Source organism: Paramisgurnus dabryanus, chromosome 16 (genome assembly GCF_030506205.2).
Source record: "Paramisgurnus dabryanus chromosome 16, PD_genome_1.1, whole genome shotgun sequence".
Classification (NCBI taxonomy): domain Eukaryota; kingdom Metazoa; phylum Chordata; class Actinopteri; order Cypriniformes; family Cobitidae; genus Paramisgurnus; species Paramisgurnus dabryanus.
In genome coordinates, this window is record NC_133352.1 from 19,653,122 (window position 1) to 19,673,801 (window position 20,680).

The 20,680-nt window shown below is 38.2% G+C and overlaps 2 protein-coding genes across 5 annotated transcripts; one reads left to right on the forward strand and one right to left on the reverse strand.

Annotated features, from left to right (window-relative positions):
- Positions 1-564: 564 nt before the first annotated feature.
- On the forward strand, positions 565-13,585 carry tm9sf5 (transmembrane 9 superfamily protein member 5). Of its 2 annotated transcripts, XM_065271874.2 has the most exons (18): positions 565-861; positions 1,106-1,173; positions 1,251-1,344; positions 2,575-2,702; positions 2,914-3,043; positions 3,287-3,414; positions 4,954-5,065; positions 5,225-5,304; positions 5,381-5,486; positions 7,027-7,068; positions 7,341-7,473; positions 8,777-8,896; positions 9,022-9,079; positions 9,162-9,321; positions 9,630-9,781; positions 9,864-9,975; positions 11,116-11,287; positions 12,910-13,585. In XM_065271874.2, exons 1-18 carry the CDS (start codon positions 724-726, stop codon positions 12,975-12,977), a joined length of 2,001 nt encoding a protein of 666 aa, XP_065127946.2. In that variant the 5' UTR covers positions 565-723; the 3' UTR covers positions 12,978-13,585. The 2 variants fall into 2 exon arrangements, with proteins under 2 accessions (XP_065127946.2, XP_065127947.2); XM_065271875.2 differs by lacking the exon at positions 7,027-7,068 and having other exon boundaries at positions 566-861.
- Positions 12,905-19,653, reverse strand: gpr101 (G protein-coupled receptor 101). Of its 3 annotated transcripts, none has more exons than XM_065271878.2 (2): positions 19,276-19,653; positions 12,905-18,897 (listed from the first exon to the last, which is right to left on the reverse strand). In XM_065271878.2, the coding sequence occupies exon 2, from the start codon at positions 18,884-18,886 to the stop codon at positions 17,594-17,596; it is 1,293 nt and encodes a 430-aa protein (XP_065127950.2). In that variant the 5' UTR covers positions 18,887-18,897; positions 19,276-19,653; the 3' UTR covers positions 12,905-17,593. The 3 variants fall into 3 exon arrangements, with proteins under 3 accessions (XP_065127950.2, XP_065127948.2, XP_065127949.2); XM_065271876.2 differs by having other exon boundaries at positions 12,905-18,956; XM_065271877.2 differs by having other exon boundaries at positions 12,905-18,956; positions 19,133-19,653.
- Positions 19,654-20,680: the final 1,027 nt, after the last annotated feature.

Genomic DNA, 20,680 nt, shown 5'->3' on the forward strand with positions numbered 1-20,680 from the left:
TATCCCTTTTTTTCATTATATGAATTTCAGCCACATAAAGGTTGGACGTGTCTCCACTAAACTCTTAATACTATAAATACCAAATACTTTAACTAACTTATTCCTTACTTCTGTTATTATTATGCATCATTATTGTTATTATAGATTAACCATTATACCCATCAGATTTTTTGTAAATAAATGTAAAAAACGGTAAAATTTCTAAATGCGTGATTCCTTTTTTGCGTCCTTTAAAAGAGGTCGTAGGAAGGACACGAAACGAAGGATGCCTTCGAAACATCCTTCAAATTGAAACGTCATACGACGATGCATCACTACACGCACACTATGATGACGTGGAAGCCGAAATATGCAGCCTTCCTAGGACGCATCCACGCGTTGTCTTTATTTATTTAATTTACTTTTTTTTCAAAAATATTATTTGTGCATTTATATTGGCTGTTAAAATATTGTTTACAATGTGTGCATAATGACTTAAATAATAATAATAATAATAATAATAAAAATAAAGGACGCGTCCTCGCGTTTGAGAAACACCCGAAGAAGAAGAGATACAGGCGGAGACATGATTAGGCGGAGCTACAAGCGCAGTGAGGAAGTGATCCAGAAATCTTATATCACTGACGACTGCGAACTCGATGTTTTTGTAATTTTTCATTTCACCGGTTATTTTTATGCTTTTTCCAACAAAGTGAACCGGAAGTAGGACCACAGCATTACAACATGAAGTCACCAAATCCGTGTTTTATATTTGCGTGGAGTTTGGTGATATTTAGCTCGTGTTCTGGATTCTACCTTCCGGGTTTAGCGCCAGTCAGTTTTTGTGAAAAACCTTCGGAGGGTGAAGCGGGGCAATGTGAGGTGAGGTTTTTTGCTGCATTGGTAATGTTTTATAAACAAACACTAGATGTTCAGACACTAAGAAAGTAAGTAATTTCTGGATCGCTTGTGTAGGCCCATCTGCAGCGCAAACTTATGTAAATCAGTCCCTATCTTGTTTTTAATGGACAAACGGGTTCATTTTGCAATCATAGACTGTGTCAAAAAGTTGAGTTATGGTTAATTTTAAGCTTTCATCTCTTTTCATGTTTTGTTATTCCTGTAGACGGAAATCCAACTGTTTGTGAATAGATTAGACTCTGTGGAATCAGTCCTGCCTTATGAATATGATGCGTAAGTATCTGTGATCACAATTATATATGCTTTTTTTATTTGAACTGCTCATCAATGACCAAATTCCCATTCTTTAGGTTTGATTTCTGCCAAGATTCAAATGAAAGAAGGCCTTCAGAGAACCTTGGACAGGTTTTGTTTGGAGAGAGAATTGAAACGTCCCCATACAAAGTAAGAGATTTCTCTCATCTTACCAACCATTGTTCTTATTCAATCATCATTTTAGCTGCCACAATATCTTGTTTGTCAAGTTTCACAATATGTAAATGGCATATGCTAATTTAGTTGTGCATATATAGCTTTTCTGTTGTTTAACTGGTTAACTCAATATGTGGTGTGTGCGTGTTTCTGGGGTGTGAACCCACAACCTTGTGTTGCTAATGCAATGCTACAGTAACAAGAAATGTAAAAGTCTAAATTCTTTGGATAAAAGCATGTACAAAATGGGAAAATGTAGATGAAATCATTGTCAAACTTATCATATTAAATCTATATAAAAAAATCTGGCATTATTTTTATATTTGAACAAAATATGCTATGCTATTTTTTTTAAATGCGGTAATGTGCCCTTCAAATTTAAAGGGATAGCTCACTCCAAAATGAAAATTTTATCATATCACTCACCCCTGTATCGTTCCAAACCTGCGAGTCCTTCGATCATCTTCAGAATATATTTTTGATGAAAACCAGGAGGCTTGTGGCTGGTGGTCAACCGATATGGTTTTTTTATGGCTGATATAACATAAATGCCATTACAGTAAATAAGAGACAAACAGAAAACTGGTGAAACAAAAAAAAACCTTTGTTATGCATAACATTTATAAATATATCCTTTGGAAGTAGTTAAAACATATTTACAAGACATTAATCTGACATCTCACGGTACTGTTTGAATAAGTGTGTTGAACTAGTGTGGTGTGTGACAAATCATAACGTCATGTTAAAAAGTGAATAGTGATTGGTTATTTTATTGTCTGTCAGACTTTGGCTTTACATTAAGTGACACAGAGTGACTTTTTTATTGCAAACATCAAATTTAGGTAATAAAGAAATTTACTGGCTGAAAAGGAAAAGATTTATCTTTATCGATATATCGGCCTCTGCAATATATTGTCCTATCACTACATGTGACTGTTCCATTGACTGATTTCAAAATAGTCACTATTCAGGCCAAGAATGAATGAAAGACAGTCACAAGCCTCTCGGTTTTCATCAAAAATATATATTTTTTTTTCTGAAGACAATTTGGGGACTTACGGGTTTCAAACTATTTAATATAAATTTTCATTTTGGAGTGAACTTTCCCTTTTCCCTGTTAGGTTCACAGTAGTAGTTTTGTATTCCTGCTCATTGCTGTTTTAATAATTGCTTTTGTACTAATTTAAATTTCTCCTTTTTCAGTTTTCATTTAATCATGACCAGAAGTGTGTGATGGTTTGTACCAGAAAGTATGAAGTATCCAAAAAAGAAGATAAGTTAAAGTTGGACTTTATAAAGAGAGGAATGGAGCTGAATTACCAGCACCACTGGTATGTCAACATGGGCGTGGTTGTGTCAGTTATGGCATCTTGCTTGCCTGGTTTTCAACGTATACAGATGTCTTGCTTAAAAACTTTTAACAATGACAAAATTCAGTTCTGTCACTTTAGGCCATTTTTTTACTTCACCTTAATGCTTGTCCTGAATGATGTAAAGAACAGATAAGTGAGCTTGTTTTTCTTTACTTTTCTTGTTTTGTAGGATTGTGGACAACATGCCTGTAACGTGGTGTTATAATGTGGAGGATGATCAGAAAGTCTGCAACCCTGGATTTCCCATTGGATGTCTAGTAAACCAAGAGGGAAAGCCAAAAGATGCATGTGTTATTAATGTAAGAGGGCCTGTTTAATAATCTGCTAAACCCTTTGAATTATTGTTATTATTATTATTATTTTATAAAAAAGCAAATCCTAGTAACTGATAGGGCCGCTGTAGTGTTGGGCCCTATAAAAAAGAGATCTTATTAAATGGGGATGGGAACAAAAGGGTACACCCTGTGTATTTTATGAAGGGTGAAGGTGGATAAATGTTTAGATTCTTTAGTGACATCAATTTGAATCCTTTACTCTTTCAGGCTGATTTCAACAAAAAGAACACTTTCTACATTTTCAACCATGTGGACATCATAATAACTTACCACAGTGCAGATGAAAGCAACGGGATGGGTGCTCGGCTTGTGGCAGCTACTTTGGAACCTCGGAGGTCTGTAGCATACGTTCTCGATATTAAACCATTTAGTCAAATGTCAAACTCTGTGACATTTTTCATATATGCACGTTGAACAATAATTGAGGCTGAATGTTATACAGGAGCCACAATTATTAGAGCAACTGACAGATTTGAAAATATTGAATTTCTTTGCCTCCAAAACATGATTTCATTTCATAATGACAATAATTATCAGATGAAGTGAGTTATGTTTTATCCACTTTAATGTTTGGTCCACTTTAATGTTTGGTATGTCAACCATTTATGGCGAAATACTGCAGCACATCTCTCTGACAAATTGTCAATATATTTCTTCAGAACTTCAGCAATCTTATCCCATGCCCTTTGCAAATCAAGCCAAAGGCTTTCCTTTGAATGTACAATTGCAGTTTTTTTTTCCAAAAGGCTCCAAATTTCAGGTTAAGGACTGGACTTTAAGGGGGACAGTAAGAAAAATGACCTAAATCTCCATGAAGGCCTGTATCTACAAAATCATAATTATGCTCTATGAACCATAGAATGGAGCCATCATAAGGAGATTTAAAGGGGGCAGAGAATGAAAAACCATTTTTACCTTGTCTTTGTTGAATAATGGTAGTCTACCCGCATTCACAAACATACAAAAAGTGCTAGACATGCTAAACATCTCAGTCTCATAGAAATTCCTCTTTTAGAAATGTCAGCCAGAAAACGGCCCAATCTGAAAAACTGATGCTTATGACATCACAGGCATCTCCCTGCCCCTCCACTTTAAAATAATTGGCTACATTTTTTGAGTGGCAGCAAAGTCAGCCAATCAGTAATGAGATTGCAAGTTAAGCCAGTAGGGGGAGCCAAATAGGTGCAAAACCACTTGTTTAAAATCCCCCACCCTAATAGAGCTATCTGAGAGAGGTTTTTAGGAAGTTTCTAAGGCATTACAGACCCAAACAATTTTTTTTTTGTCTACATGTCACATCACAGAACAAGGATTAATACCCCGTTCAATCATTCTATGTCACCTTTAAGTGTGGACCTTAACCCCATCGAGAAAATTTGTTGCGAGTTGGAAAATGGAAAAACTTTGGCTTAAGTTGTAGAAGACATCTGATAACTTTTTGTCATTTTTGTATTTGTATGTGTTTGTGTAGTGTAAGGACAGTATAGATTATAGTTATAGTCTAAGGTATGCATTCGTTTAGACTGTTTTATACGTTGTTTATACCTTGTTATTTCCTCATGTCAGTATTTGTAACACTGTGGTCCTGAGAAAAATTTTGTTTCACTCTATGTTCCTACATGTGGCGGAATGACAATTAAGCTTACTTTACTTGACTTGACTTGATAACATTACTGATGAAGATCTAATGAAATATATTGGCACTATGCCAAAGAGCTGTGCTGCTGTAACTCCTGGGAAAGGTGGACATACCGTGATCAAGGGGAATGTATTTAAACATGGTGAAATGTGTTAAAAGATAGTCGATAGGAGATAATAGTACTATACCCTTATTGGCTGGAGCATGATAAGATGTGTTTCTGTTGGATACGCAGTGTCAAACATGGTGATGAGGCCACTCCAACATGTGAAGGATCTCCCATGGACATACCATCAGAATTTACCACTGATGTCAAAGTGTCCTACTCCTATTCGGTTCAATTTAAGGCAAGTCTGTTCAATGAGTCGTATTTTGTTTTTTAAACAGAGAATGTCAAAATACAAAAAACAACTTTTTTTAATTAGCTCATTCCGACTCAATTTGCTAGCACGGGTCTCATATGCTTAGAGAGAACTGAGTGTAATAGTGTTTTTTTTACATTTTAGCGCAATGATGAGATCAGATGGGCTTCTCGGTGGGATTACATTTTGGTTTCAATGCCTCACACCAACATCCAGTGGTTCAGGTAAATGCAAAAAGCCTAGCTACTAGCCAGCTACTATACATTAATAGGCATTAATTATTAATTATTTGATTTTCAGCATCATGAACTCACTGGTTATCGTGCTCTTCCTGTCTGGCATGGTGGCCATGATCATGCTTCGAACACTTCACAAGGACATTGCCAAGTACAACCAGATGGACCAGGTACATTGAATTTTTTTACGTTATAACAGAAGAAATTAATAGGCAACGTCACTTAAGCCTCTTCTCTAAAGAGCTTGTCTATAGAGCCTCTATGGGCTGACACTCCCACATGGGCGCAGCTAAACCCAACATACACTTACTGTATTGTGTTCGATTATGTTTGTCAAGTAGTTATTGGGTTTTTGTCTTTTAAAGTTTATTTTTGCCATTTAAAGGGGTCATATCACGAGGAATGCAATTTTTATTGTATGTATATGTACATAAAGTAGCTATATACATACTGTAGCTATCGGGATTCAAAATTATGTCATTACAAAAATCATAGTAAATGTGTGGTTTATCATGAGTAAACACGATTGATGTTTTAATTCCTATAGATAAGTATAAAAATTGAGTTTTTGTGCTGTTTGTGCATGTGATTTGCATTTGATTATGAAGGATCCTGTTTGTAAGATCGAATGACTGTAATGTGATGCAACAGTGAAACAGATTGTTAATGGAGGATGGGGTAGGTAAAGGCTATATTTAACATGACAGCAAGAAATTGAGTGCTGTTTCTCATTTGATGTGTGTAAGGGACACAGCAACCAAACTAACGTTAATGCAACAAAATAAAAAATAAAAAACGGCTAAAAATAGATATCTATTTCTGAAATCACATACTGTGACAGTACCTACTGAATTAGATGAAGTAGCGGTTAAAGCCGTTCGTTTTGTATTGGATGAATATGGGAAGTGTTAATAAAATTCCATCTGCCATGTTGATACATCACGTGGCAAACAGCATCATAACAACAAGTGAGCCGTTAACTGATGATAAACAAGCATGAGGAACAGCTGTTTTCCTTATGTATTTACATTTGAATAGAGCCACGTTACCGCTTTCCAAAATTGTTAAATATGTCGACGCCTCTCCCAGGGGCTCACGAGGTAGTAAAGTGTTCATTGAATGCACACTTCAAAATCTTATCGGATGTAGTAGGGGGTACTGTTTTTCGAATACTATGAATTTGGTCATACTGATTTTCGAACAAAGCAATACAAAAGTAAACAACCATTTTAGCCGCAAAAAGCTTTATTAAAGGAATAGTTCACCCAAAAATGTAAATTATGTAGTTATTTATTCAGCCTCATGCAAGAAGATATTTTGATAAATGATGGTAAGCACACAGTTGATGGTATCCATTAACTTCCATAATAGGAAAAACAAATACAATAGAAGTCAATTGGTACAATCAACCGTGTGCTTGCTTTCATTTATCAAAATATATTTTGTGTTTGAAATTGATGCAGGTTTGAAACAGCATGAGCGTGAGTAAATTATGGCCGAATTTTGCTTTCACTGAACTATCCCTTTAACAGTATCCCTGGACATCAGGGAAATGAAAATACATTTGTATGATATGACACCTTTAAATTAGGTGTGGAGAGATTGTAGTAGTAACCTAGTTTAAACAAGCTATCATTTTTCCATTGTATTTATCGTGAGTGAACTTCCTGAAACCTGACAACACTGAAACCTCTGTTGTGACATTCACAGGCAGACTGGGTTAAGATCCCTTCAGCTTCAAACAGTACCTATGTAAGCTTACAAGCTTATTCTGTTGCTGGGGATTATGCTTTGTTGATTGTTTAATAACTGGGAATATTCTTTTGTAAGGTAAAACATGCTCTAATCTTGCTCACAATCAAGGTGAAAATAAAGGAATCTTGAATATTTGACAGTAAATAGATAATGTCACAGAGGTAGTGCAGTGTTATGTGATGTGACCTTAAATGATCAGTAATAATGGTCAATGAAACCGTGGTCATATTGGGGTTTTAAAGGGCTGTATGTTGTTGTATCACCTGCAGGAAGATCTCCAGGAAGAGTCTGGGTGGAAGCAGGTACATGGTGATGTGTTCAGGCCACCCAGGATGGGCATGATTCTGTCTGTTTTCCTTGGACAAGGCACTCAAATCTTCATTATGACCTTCATTACTCTTTGTAAGTTGTGGAAAAGTGTAGAATTAAATAGTTTGTTGTCTCTGTGTTGGACTAAACCTGACAGAACTGAGTTTTGTGCTTTAGCACATGTTCCTAAATCAACATCCTTGCCGGTCCTTAAATAAAACTCAATCAGATTTTAGAGTAATGTTAGGGTTAGAAGTAGTAATAGGTCAGTATACTGCTATGGCTGATATATCGTTGATATTTGACTTGTTAAATTTTTGGCATTGGCCAAATACATCTTTTTGTTCCTTAAAGGGACACTCCACTTTTTTTGAAAATGGGCTCATTTTCCAGATTTAAACATTTGATTTTTGCAGTTTTGGAATCCATTCAGCCGATTTCTGTTTAATCTCACAATGATATTACGCAGTGCCCGAAAATAGTCCCTTGCTATTGAAAGTTACCAAGCGGGCTATTTTTGTGCGCTGTTTAATATCATTGCGCCTGCTGCAGCCATGTTACAGCAGCAAAGTCATTGATTATTACGTATAGTTCCTAGCCATATCTGCCTAGAAAATTTTACATTTCCGTCGGTCTTAGCACACGATGTAACTACAGAAGAGCGAAGTTTTACATAGGAAAAATATCAAAACTCTTTGGTCATTTTTGAGCGCGATGCTAATGGACTAATCAGATTCAATGGATTATGCTAAACTATGCTAAAAGTTGTACCACCGGACACGGAGATCGATTTAATGGATTCCAAAACTGTAAAAATCAAATGTTTAACTCTAGGGCAGCTGGAAAAAATTAGCATACTTTCAAAAAAAGTGGAGTGTCCCTTTAAAATGGTCGTCCCAACATCTGACAGCCAATAAAATGACCAAACATATCAATTTAATACAATTCTTTGATCTAAGTAAGTAATAGTTATTTGCTACAGTACTAGAGAAGGTTTCATGTGTACAAATGTTTATGAATATTTTTCAAGTACTTAAAATATATTAATAAATGTTATTCAAAGTAAATGTTCATTTAGTTTCACCATTTTTTTTTTTTTAACTTTATTACATTTGTGTTATATCGCCACAATTGCACAAAAACCAATATTGGTCGACCACTAGTTTGAACTTGGGTTAGGTACACCATCTTGATCTCCCTCACATTTTATAGCCAAGTTAGGTTTAGAGGTAACAATAGTAACCCTTTTATTACCCCTAACCCTAACTTGCCTCTAAAATAAATTATGTGTCTTGATTCTGCACTATAAAAAATTGTTGGTCCAGTCACATTTCTGTTGGTTTGTATAATTTAGTTTTCTAAACTTGAATAACACTCGTGCTTCTGTTCTCTTTAGTCTTGGCCTGTCTCGGCTTCCTGTCTCCAGCCAACAGAGGGGCTCTTATGACCTGTGCAGTGGTGCTGTGGGTTCTGTTGGGCACACCTGCAGGCTACGTGTCAGCAAGACTTTATAAGAGTAAGAATATACAGTATTCAACACAAAATCTTAATCCTTCATATTTTAGGCATTTTTTCAACAGCATAATAATAACTGTAATTTAGGGACAGGATCACAATTTAAAATTTTCTCTGTCTTTTCAGCTTTCGGTGGTGAGAAATGGAAAACCAATGTTCTCCTCACAGCCTTTCTCTGCCCTGGGTACGTGAAAATAGGAGAATAGGCATAGTGTTATGCAAATGGAAGTACACAGTTTAACATTTTTAACTTGTTTTTATTTCAGGATTGTGTTTGTTGATTTCTTCTTGATGAATCTGATCCTGTGGGTAGAGGGCTCCTCTGCTGCAGTTCCTTTTGGTACATTAGTAGCCATCCTGGCACTGTGGTTCGGCATTTCAGTTCCTCTCACTTTTGCGGGCGCATACTTTGGATTCAAAAAGCCGGTGAGTAGATCTCCATAATTAGTTGTTATTGAAGAGCTCTTGAAACTGTAATTGCTGGTGTACAAAAAGATTCATTTAGCAGTTCAGAGTTTTTATGAAAGGATGCCTTGAAAATCATAATTACGACGATCAGGAGGTTATGCATAAGAGAACCTGAGCACCGCAATTCCTACGTTTGCTTATTTGTGACAGCGTATTACAGAATGCTTTGTGTCACCATCAGTTGGTGTTGCTTTTCCATCTGTGTGTGCCTTTACCTTGGCAAGCTGTGATGCACGTGGGTGTGTTTTTATTTCTCTGCTTCACAGGGCATTGAGCCACCGGTGAGAACAAACCAGATCCCTCGGCAAATTCCCCAGCAGTCCTTCTTTACCAGACCCCTGCCAGGCATCGTCATGGGCGGCATCCTGCCCTTCGGCTGCATCTTCATCCAGCTCTTCTTCATCCTCAACAGCATATGGTAAATTACGACAGCTTTTAATTCACATGGCATATAAATCTGAAACAACCAGGTTTAGCTACATTGTAATGTTTCTTTGTAGGTCTCATCAGATGTATTACATGTTTGGATTCCTCTTCCTGGTCTTCATCATTCTGGTTATCACCTGCTCAGAGGCCACTGTTCTGCTTTGCTATTTTCATTTGTGTTCAGAGGTGAGAGAGAAAGCTGACAGATGCTTGTAGATGTTTTTAAATGCATGTATTTGCCTAATACGCCAGTAGTCTTGGCACCAGGCAAAAGCAAAGTTTGTAATTGTACTACTTGTAGGTGTTTTTTGTAACTCATTAATTTCTTTGAAAAACAAAAGTTTTATAATAAGAGGGATACAAAGCCAGTAGCACCATACATATTGGATATAACTAGATTAAGCACTGCTATTACTATGAATAGGGGACAATATTGTAGGCAACAGTATACTTCCTGTGATTGGTGATATAGAGAAGACCGACATTATCGTAATTCATTCCGCTTTGGACTCACAACTTGTAAGTTGACTCCTGTTAGCATTGCATTGTGACCGAATCTTTCAAACATGGTAAGGAGGATCACATTTCTGGCCGACGTCAGAGGTATTCAGGCCAAGCACAACGTACAAATGATCTGGCCAATCAGGGACACAGATCTTTTCAAATCTGTGCGTTTCAGTAAGAGAGTGAAATCTAGAGCTACAAAAATGTACGAAATGTGGAAAATAATGTGTTTTTGTTAACCGTAAACCACACAAACTCATTATTATACAAAATACAAAAAATACAGGTTTTTAGCAATGAAATGGGTGCTCTTTAAAAGAACCAATCATCAATCAATAAAGACTGACAATTCTCTAGGGGAGGAGCTCTATAATTAGTCACGCAAGACACTTGTCAACTGGTGTGCATGTGCAGTAACTAAAACTACCTTGATTAAAGGTTTTTAGTGCAATTTGAGCGTTATGTAACAGTTGATGTTAGTGTTAATTGTTGTTCAGAAATATGTTATAATTGTGGTTTTTTTAAAACACAATTTTAGAGATATCTGTCTTTCGACATTCAAGTCGTGCATGACTAAAATAACTACCTTGAGGCATTCCCTAAAGGGACTTTGCTAGTACTCTACTGGTCATGTGATCGGCCTTATGTAGAATAAAATGGGTACTGGTATGACTGATCTCATGTCATTTTAAATATGTACCAGAAGTATTATTAATTTCTTTAAGTGTTACTTTAAGTTTAATTATTATTTGGTCCACGTTTAACTGCTGAACAAAGAGTGTCCGACCTTTTTGTTTAAAGCTTTCTCATTTTTATTGACAGGATTACCACTGGTGGTGGCGTTCGTTCCTGACCAGCGGCTTCACAGCCGCGTATCTGTTTATCTACGCAGTGCATTACTTTTTCTCAAAGCTTCAAATCATAGAGGCCGCAAGTACCATCCTCTACTTTGGTTACACTTTGATCATGGTGCTCATCTTCTTTATTTTCACAGGTATGATTTATGCATTTTCTCAGATAGTCTGTTTCATTCATTGATTTACACTTTGTTATTCAATGTAAAAAAATTTTTGGACCTTTGCTCCACTGATCCATTGCTTTTCCAGTTTAGCTACAGGAACACCGTTAGTAAATATCATCACACTGCCTTGCAAGAAGAATAAAACAAATAAATTTCACCATAGCTGAGTGTGCACCCTTTACCATGTTTACAAATCGATACAGGAAGTTACAGTCATTCGCAATCCATTGGCTTCAGGATATGCATCCTGTTCCTTTAAAGCAATACTTTGTGTGACTTGCAAATTACCCCCCCCCCTTCTGAGACTGACGTTGAAACGTTTACTTTCCTCAAAAGTAAGCAAATAGGGTCATGTTGTTAACTTCAACTACACCCTTTTCATTGTATAAAAGGGTCATAATGTCTACGCTTCAGAGGCAGCAGAATGTTTCCTTGCTGATGCTTTTGTCTGGCAGGTGACCACATTTAGCCACTTTGTTCCTGCCCGACAACTGTGTTTTTGTCCATGGGTAATTGGGACGCTTATAAATATTCCTGCTCATCCTTCAGCGTTGTTGTTGAAAGATAGCAGCGCTTCCTCTGGCTTTAATCACATCTACCTCGCATCTCCTCATTGATATGCCAAGACTGAGGTGGCGAGAGGCGGCCAGCTGTCTGCCAGCCATGGCCTCGGAACCTAGGGCTGTAAAGGGCTAACATGAACGCATGCTTGCTCATGTCCTCTGAGATTTTACAGCTCCTTTCATTTGTTATTTTCTTTTAGCTACAACTACAGCGTATGAAAGTAGGACTAACAGTGATAGGTCCCAAGCGCAGAGTGTTTAGACTTTTACAGAAACGCTTCAGTTTATCTTTTGTAATTGCCATTGCACGGCTTTGCCTTGAACGATGGGACATTGTCGACATCAGTTTTTTTTATTTCATTATTATTAGCCACAATCTATTAGTTGCCATGGATCCTGGAGGATCCCTGGCTACGGCTGTTATGGCAACTTCCATGCGCAGGTGCTTGAGGGGTAAAAATGTTCGGCAAAACAGAAACAAGAGGTTTAATGGATTGCCATTAAAAGCCTATGAGGCTGTCAGTCTCCAAGCAGACGCCACCCCAAATTTAAAATAATGTTCATACCATCCAATGTTGTGTTTCTTCTAATCCTAGCATGACTGAGAGCGAACCAAAAGATTAAGAGTATATGTGGAAAGTGAGGGGGAGTTGTGTGAATCTTTGGTATAAAAATACATCTGAAAATAGATTCAGAGCCAAGACTTATGTCTTAGTTATTGTTAAGTGGCTCATCTCATACAGAGCTGGTTTTTATCTGTCAAGCCCCCCTTTAGCGATGATCCGATTTAATCCAGCGCTTCATTACGCACCGCTCAGTTTAGCTCCGTCAGATAATTTGCTACATTTGAAATGGCTCTGTTCACAGATGGTTATCTTGTAAAATGCCACCCAAATTACTCTAAATGTGATTTTAATGGAGGTGCTGTCTGATGATGTACACTGTTTCACAATTTGATTGTAATATGGAGTATGTTGGAGTATGCAGAGTACGACTCATTGTCTAACATAACTGCGTTTTTTTTCCACACAGGCACCATAGGTTTCTTCGCTTGCTTTTGGTTTGTAAATAAAATCTACAGTGTGCTGAAAGTGGACTAGGAGAGGATCAACACGGCATCATCTTTCGACAAACCAGCTGTCAATTAGTAGGCCTGAAGAGACATTAAAATGAAGGAATGAAGATTTCTAGGGAATCACAGAAAAACACCCTCTTCTTGTCTTAACTGCTGGTTTGTGGCTTTACTGTTTGCAATTCACTCTGTTTTAATTTGGACATTGACCTACGGTAGGTCTGCATGTGAACTCCAAAGACCTTTACCTTATCTGACTTCATTTTAGCTTCCAAAGGCAGAGTACTCGCAGCAGAAGCCCTTATCTTATTAGGTTGGCTTAATATACTCATTTTGAAACCAGAATGTACACTGTGAAAAGTTGGATCAACTTTAAAGAAACAGGACTTTAATTAGTAACACCTAAAGTTTTTCAACTTCAATTTTTGTGTTATCAATTGAAGTCTTTTTTTTTTTAAGTTGAGCCAATGTTTTACTTTTTACAGTGTATGTTTACTTATTTTATTTAAATCTTTCACCTGTAATGACATAATTTGAATACAAATACAATGATTGTTGTTGTTGTTGATTCCTGTAATACAATGATTCCTGTCCATAGTTTTTTTTTCTGTTGTATATAAAAGATCTGTCATGGGACCGCGCTTCTGTCATCTACTATACTGGCAAATTGGTTGTTGCTGTGACGGTGTTATTACTTTGCTCTGTGTGTTTTTATGCTTTTATCTCATTGAATGACTTTTATGGAGGAAGTACAATTAGAAACTTCAAAACAGATTTTTTTCACTAGGACACTTGCATACAAGTAATGGTATCTTAATAATGGGAGGTGTTTAGTGCTTTTGTACTTTTTATTAAATTATTTCAATGTGTGTTTCAAAAACAGCCATCACGTAAAAACTATACATGGTTGCTTTTTCCAATAGCTTTAATTTAAAACCCCCACTGAATGTTCATTAAGTTTTTGAGGTATACATGAACATTCTTAAACATGTCTTAATAAAAGGAAAATAAAATACATCTTACATCACTACAAAAATGCTTAAACATACTTCAATGAACAGTCTGGTGTTACCGTTGAAATAAACCTATGTCAAATGAAAGTCTGATTGTCTACAGTTCTGTAAGTGCTGCAGACATCAATGGAAATTGAAAGACAAATGCCCATAATATATTGCAGCACTTACTGGAATCAAGATAATAACAGGTTGTAGCAAAAGAATGGCAGGATTCATTTATTATTTAAACATTAAACTGTCTAAGGGCCCATATTATGCAAAATCCACTTTAACAAGGTGTTGGGACATATATGTGTGCTGGAAGTGTGTGAACACACCTTCTTTTTAATCCCAATTAAACCAAAGCAGTCTCTATAGTGTTTTGATTACCTTGTTAATGTGATGTCACACAAAGTCCCACTCATGGCCACTAAATGACTGGTTAATTTTACACAAATGTGTTTGTTAGCACGTTTTAGCACTAATGCGGCTAAATATACTATTGTGTCCGACTGTTTTTACTGGAATCCAATTTATTTTTACCAAAAGCACTCAATGTCTTTTGGTAAGGGATTAAGGAGCTGCAGCTCATTTGCATTTAAAGGTACACACATGAAAGCAGCGCCTTTTGCTCCCTCCCAAGTAGGGGCATTTTGGACATGCTATAACAAATGATCTGTGGGATATTTTTAACTGAAACCTCACAGACAAATTCTAGGCAAACCGGAGACAAATATGACATCTTGCAAAAATGGGCATAATATGTGCCCTTTAGGGTCGATGTCTGAACATCCCAACATGAGCGCTAGCTGTCTCGCTTTGTATATTAAACTATAACCAACAGGAGTCTATATAACATAATATGAAGCCATCATATTTACAAGTATACTCATATAGTCATTTATATAGGGAGGCACTCTTACATTTCTCACTCACTTTGTATAACCCTGAGATCACTGGCTGCTCGGATGAATCACAAAAAAATACAGATCACATTTCACCCTAAAATTCAAAGAACATCATCAAACTGTTCTCACGAATGTAAAAACAATGTGATTTGCTTGCATCGCGATAATGACAATTGAAGGAATATGCTCAAATGTGGCAAATATTTTGTTATTTTAATTTTGGGGTGAAATATGACACAAACACTAAAACGTTTTGTGGGATTCAACCTCTAAGTTAAAATATTGAAATATAATATTTAATACTGCTGTCTGTTGGATAATGGTGGTGTCATTTTCAAGAAAAATACAATAAAAAATGAAGAGTCTGCCAAGAAAGCACCTTTGTTAAATAGTCTACAGTCTGGACGTCATGTTTAGCTGAGAGTGTACTACACCCAACATAATTTCCAGGGTTATTAAGACATAAATTACAAGGTTTACAACTAAATTACATAAAGATCCAATCAGTCTCTCCTAATTCATAACGTCACATTTCTACTGAGACTTTAATAGTTGGAACAGCAGCAGTTCTGAATAACTGACCCATATAATGTTAATGAGATTCAATGCTTGAGTATTATATTGGTACATAAATAATAAACAATAACTTAAAATTCTCACATTTTCTAAAACAAAAACGATTGTACCTCTACAATCAGTCTCACATTTAATACACTTTTTCTATCAAAGAATTTTGATTCCAGTAATTTATTGACCAAATTAAATATGTACGCTTAAAAATGTTCCATTTACTCTAGATTGTGTAAATTAATCAACACTATAAAAAATCTTTTGTTTTTAAATTGTAATGTTTAAAAACAATACAGTTGTTCCTTTTCACATGGATGTACTGTACATTATACAAAGAACATTCATTTTGTTTCTTTATATAGTCTTATAAAAAAATTGACAGTTCACTCCCTATACCTTTAAGGTACTAATACGCACTCTTTAATATACACTCTTTAGATGCAAAGGTGTACTTTCTGAAAGGGTACCCACAAATGACAACAAGGGACCATTTAATTTTGACAGTGTATTATTCCTGCAATTCTAAAACAAAAGCAACATGTATCTATCTTTGATGAAGCACTTCATACCATGTCTCTATTATGAAACATTTAAACATTTAGTAAGTATTTCATAGTTGCTTTTTAAACTCGACCTTGTTTTCAAGGTAAATAACCATTATGACAAACTTACTGCATGTGCACAAACTTACTTCATGACTAAAATGAGAATTTTTAATTGGCATGAGTCTCGATAGTTCCAGACAAGACTTGTGGTGTTTTCACAAATAGTTAATTTTAAAAGAACCAAACCCAGTTTACTTTACCCAGCCGAATGTGACCCCAGTCCTTTTGGTGTTCACAATATATAGGACCCAGTTGTTTTTTGGTCCTCTTCAGAATTGAAGTGAACTCAGACCCCTTCTTGTTCACATCACAACTTCATAAGACCCCAGCTTTCGATGCAGCAGTTGATTTTGATACATAAAATGACAGGGGGACCACCACCTTATTGCATTCTCATGTCAAAAAGAAATCGAACCACAAGAAACCCAAAAGCGAACCCAAACGGTTCGGTTTAGGGGGGGTCTGAGATCACTTGTGGCGCTTTTCCATTGCATAGTACCCCATGGTTTAGTTTAGTTTGGGTCGGGTCAGCTCACCTCACTTTGGCGTGGTTAGCTTTTCCATCGAGTTTAGTATCACTTCGGAGTGGGAGGGATTATAGGCGTGTCGTTATATTTACGCTGCCTACTGCTGTGACATCATACACGTGAGAGCGTTGTTGTACATTCCCATACATTCATTTATTTCTTAGTCTGCCACAAAATTAAAATTGGCCACCACAAATAGATGTTTGCACATCGCGTTTATAACTACCTCTGTCTCACATGACAGTTTCTGTTCAAACACCCGACCCGTGGCGTCAGTCGACGGCGCTCCGCTGAGCCTCATTCAAGTTGCATTTAAGCATATAATGCTGAGGTGCTCGTCGCGAATGTGCCGCCACAAACTGCAAGTCTGGAAAAAACTGTTATGGATGTTTTTCATCGCTAAAAGGGTGTTTGGAAACTTATAGCAGAACACAGATAACAACATGTTTGCTTGAGACAGCGCAAGCTAGCAGTAAGCTAAAGCTAATATTTACATTATAGCGATGACGTGACGATTCTCTCAGACCAATCAGTGATCTACAGTGTTTTCGCGTCACGTTTGGTATCAGCTCGGGTCGCTTGGAACCCCAACCCGAGGTGGTACGAAAAAAAGTATCGGGTACTACGTACTGCACCCAATGGAAAAGCTCCCAAAAGTAAGCTGACCCGACCCAAACTAAACTAAACCGTGGGGTACTATGCAATGGAAAAGCGCCATTACTTTGTTTACATATACACACTGAATTGCTCCAAGAGCTTTTGGAGGGCACAAATCAACTAGGTGTGAAAACACCCTTAATCTTTATCCAGGAAACTACAATTGCTAGGCTTTCTTGTTGTTGTCAAACAACATTACGTACAGCCTTACCATTTTTAATACATATGGTTAAGAGATACAGCGTATTCAGTTAGGTTGTATTGAAAGGCACGAAATAGTCATTTGATTTAGTGTCAAATTGTGCCCCTCTTAAAACTCTTCGAAACCATAAATATATTTATACCCCAATACTGAAAATCTCACTGGCCTTACTGCTGTTTCCTAAGCTGTTTGCTTGGTGCTGTGAACGGTGAGCTCCTTCTCTGAGCTTAGACTGATGGAGGTTGTCTCTTTACGGCTATCCTTAGACCTCCCCTCAGTAGGGGAGTCACTTGTGGTCCCTTCCTCCCAGGTGCGGAGTGGGCACACGCGAGCAGCCTGACTCGACAGGTGGGTGTGCGGCAAACGCCCATCCGTCACCGTGAAGCAGCTGTCCACAGCAGAGCCTTGACTGATTCGGCGCTGTCCACACAGTGGCCCACAGAGCAGGGCCAGGAACTCCTTACGTACGCTGCGGTGCATGTAGCCGTAGATGTAGGGGTGTAGGCAGCACTGCAGGAAAAACAAAATGAGAGCCATAGAGGCCAACCAGGGAGGCACTGACGCGCTAGAGTAAATAGATATAATGCTCAGAATGCTGTAAGGGCCCATGCTGAGCACGTAAGATGCCATGATAACAAACACCACCCGCGCCGCCTTGCAGTGATAATGGAAGCGTCTGTGGCGAGTCCTCATTGGATAGGAGGCTGAGAAGGGTCCCTCTGGTTGGGGCGGCATCCTTTGAGGACTAGAACAGGATGCCTGGGAATCCGGCGGAGGATTTGATTGGATGGGGTGAACGAGAGCGTTCTGTCTCCTTGCGGCACGAAACACCATCCAGTAGCAGCAAAGCATGATCACCACGGGCAACCAGAAGGAGAGCGCTGACACGAAGGCCGAATAAGAGTAGCTTGAAGACCACACCACAGTGCATACGTTGTGGCGGTGGTCAAACTCGATGGCTCCCCAACCATAAAGCGGTGGTGTGCTCTGAAGCAGGCTGAGGAACCACGTGAGAGCAATCAAGTTGGTGCCAAGATGGGGTGTCATGCGGGTCGGGTAAGACAGCGGGTGGATGATGGCAAGGTAGCGGTCCACAGACACCACGATGATGGTGTTGACACCGGCGAATGCGAACAGATGCATGAGGACCACAAGTGCCTGGCACAGATGGGCATGCAGGGGCCATACCTCGGGCACGGTGGCGGCGATGGCAAATGGCATGACCAGCACCGTCTGCAGGAGGTCGGCCAGGATTAGGTTGAGCACGAAGCGATTGGCGACGTGGAGCAGCTGCGGCTTGCGCTGAAACACCAACAGCACCACTATGTTTCCGAAAAGCGAGGTGCACACGATCATAGAGATGAGCACCATCTTTACCGTGCTGTTTACCAGAGAGGGTGACAGTGGCGCGCCTGGGTCCCAGGGCACTGTGCTGGAGTTACTGCCCGGTCCAGGAGGTGGAGAGGCGGGCATGGTGATAGAAACTAGGTGGGAGATAACACATTAGGAGCTTTTCAGGTCGACCTGTCGAATATGTTCACACCTTGAGAGTGAAGCGATAGACAGAGACACTTAAAAAGGGCTGCTTTCAACAATACATGTCATTATTCATTACAATGCTCTCATTAGCAAATCCTCCATTGAAACCTTGTATTGTGAATACAGTACCTGTGCACTTATATATACATACACACAACACGTTAAATGCATTTTTCTTACCTTTCAACACAAATCTGTGTTGGTATACACAGGTTGTTAGCATGCAAACAATGAGAAACAGCTGGAAACCACCGCTGTCATAATCCCACTGTTAACCGCGCTGGCTTCTCATGCAAACATCAGTATGAACGGGGGACAATTACCGTGTGACGATCATTGAAAACGAACCGTCTCTTCAGCTTTTCCCGAATGGCTGTCGGTTTTCGGTCGTCTTTTGTGCCTTTTTGGGCTCCAGTGACGTTCCCCTGTTTCAGTCTCTTCTGCGTAATGGATGGCAGTCGCGTCCTTTCGCCTCTGCTCGGCTCTCATTGTGAGGATCTCATTCAGTGATGGAGAGCCGTCAAACAGCCCAGCGCTCGAGCCTTTTATGTCGACATTCAAATTTTCTCACCGCTGTGGATTACTGAAGGCTGCTTGTGAACATCACATGCAATACAGCAGTGTTACAGCGGTAATGTGAACATCTGTCCCTCATCAGCACCAAAGCATGCATCCAAGTCATCATCAGGAGTCAGGACCGATGCTCTCTCTCTCTCTCTCTCTCTCTCTCTCTCTCTCTCTCTCTCTCTCTAAGCAAACATATTACACAGTACACCGTGTGCTTTAACATGTACATATATAATAGAGAATGTTGTAAATTAGCCTACACAGTGAAGCTTTTGGAATAGTTTACCACATAGCAGTGCTCATTGGACAGAGGTAAATATTTTGATCTGGCCTTTAGTATGTAGAGTATGCATTAGTATTTATAGAAAAGAGTACAAGAGGGGAGCGACATATCATGAAAATCTGACTTTTTTCATGTTTAAGTGCTGTAATTGGGTCCCCAGTGCTTAGAAAACGTGAAAAGAAACAACCCTTTGCGAGCATGTGTAAAATAGGTCATTGAAATTTGGCTCTCCTTGTGATGTCAGAAGGGGATAATACCGATCCCAATTCTGCACTATCCTACTACGGCACTGCCATTTAGTGCAGAGATCAGCTCATTTGCATTTTAAAGGACACACCCAAAAGCGGCACATTTTTGCTCACACCTACAAAGTGGCAATTTTACCATGTTATAATAAATTATCTATATGATATTTTGAGATAAAACTTCACATATGTACTCTGGGGACACCAAAGATTTATTTTACATTTTTAAAAAAGTATTGTGAAATGTCCCCTGCTACCAGTGCCAAAACCTTTGATTGAACCCGAGACCTTAAGATCTTTAGTCTAACACTCTTCATTTTGGTCCCAGGAGGAAAGACCTGTGCACTATATAGAGCAGCAATACTGTTTTTAGCATACACTTAAGACTATTTTTTTTTTCTCAAAAAAAAATAAATTGTAATAAATACTAGTAATACCAGTAATACTAATAATCTCTCAGATAATAGACTTCTACAGAAACACTGGGTATAGATACTTAACTGTGCATTCTAGTTAGATTTATCACACCACATCGGAACACCCTTGTGGACTCAGGGGTTATTATTAATCAGGTTATGTTTACTTTAGGGTTGTGCTAATATTAGTAATGAAATTCAGCCACTCAGACAAACA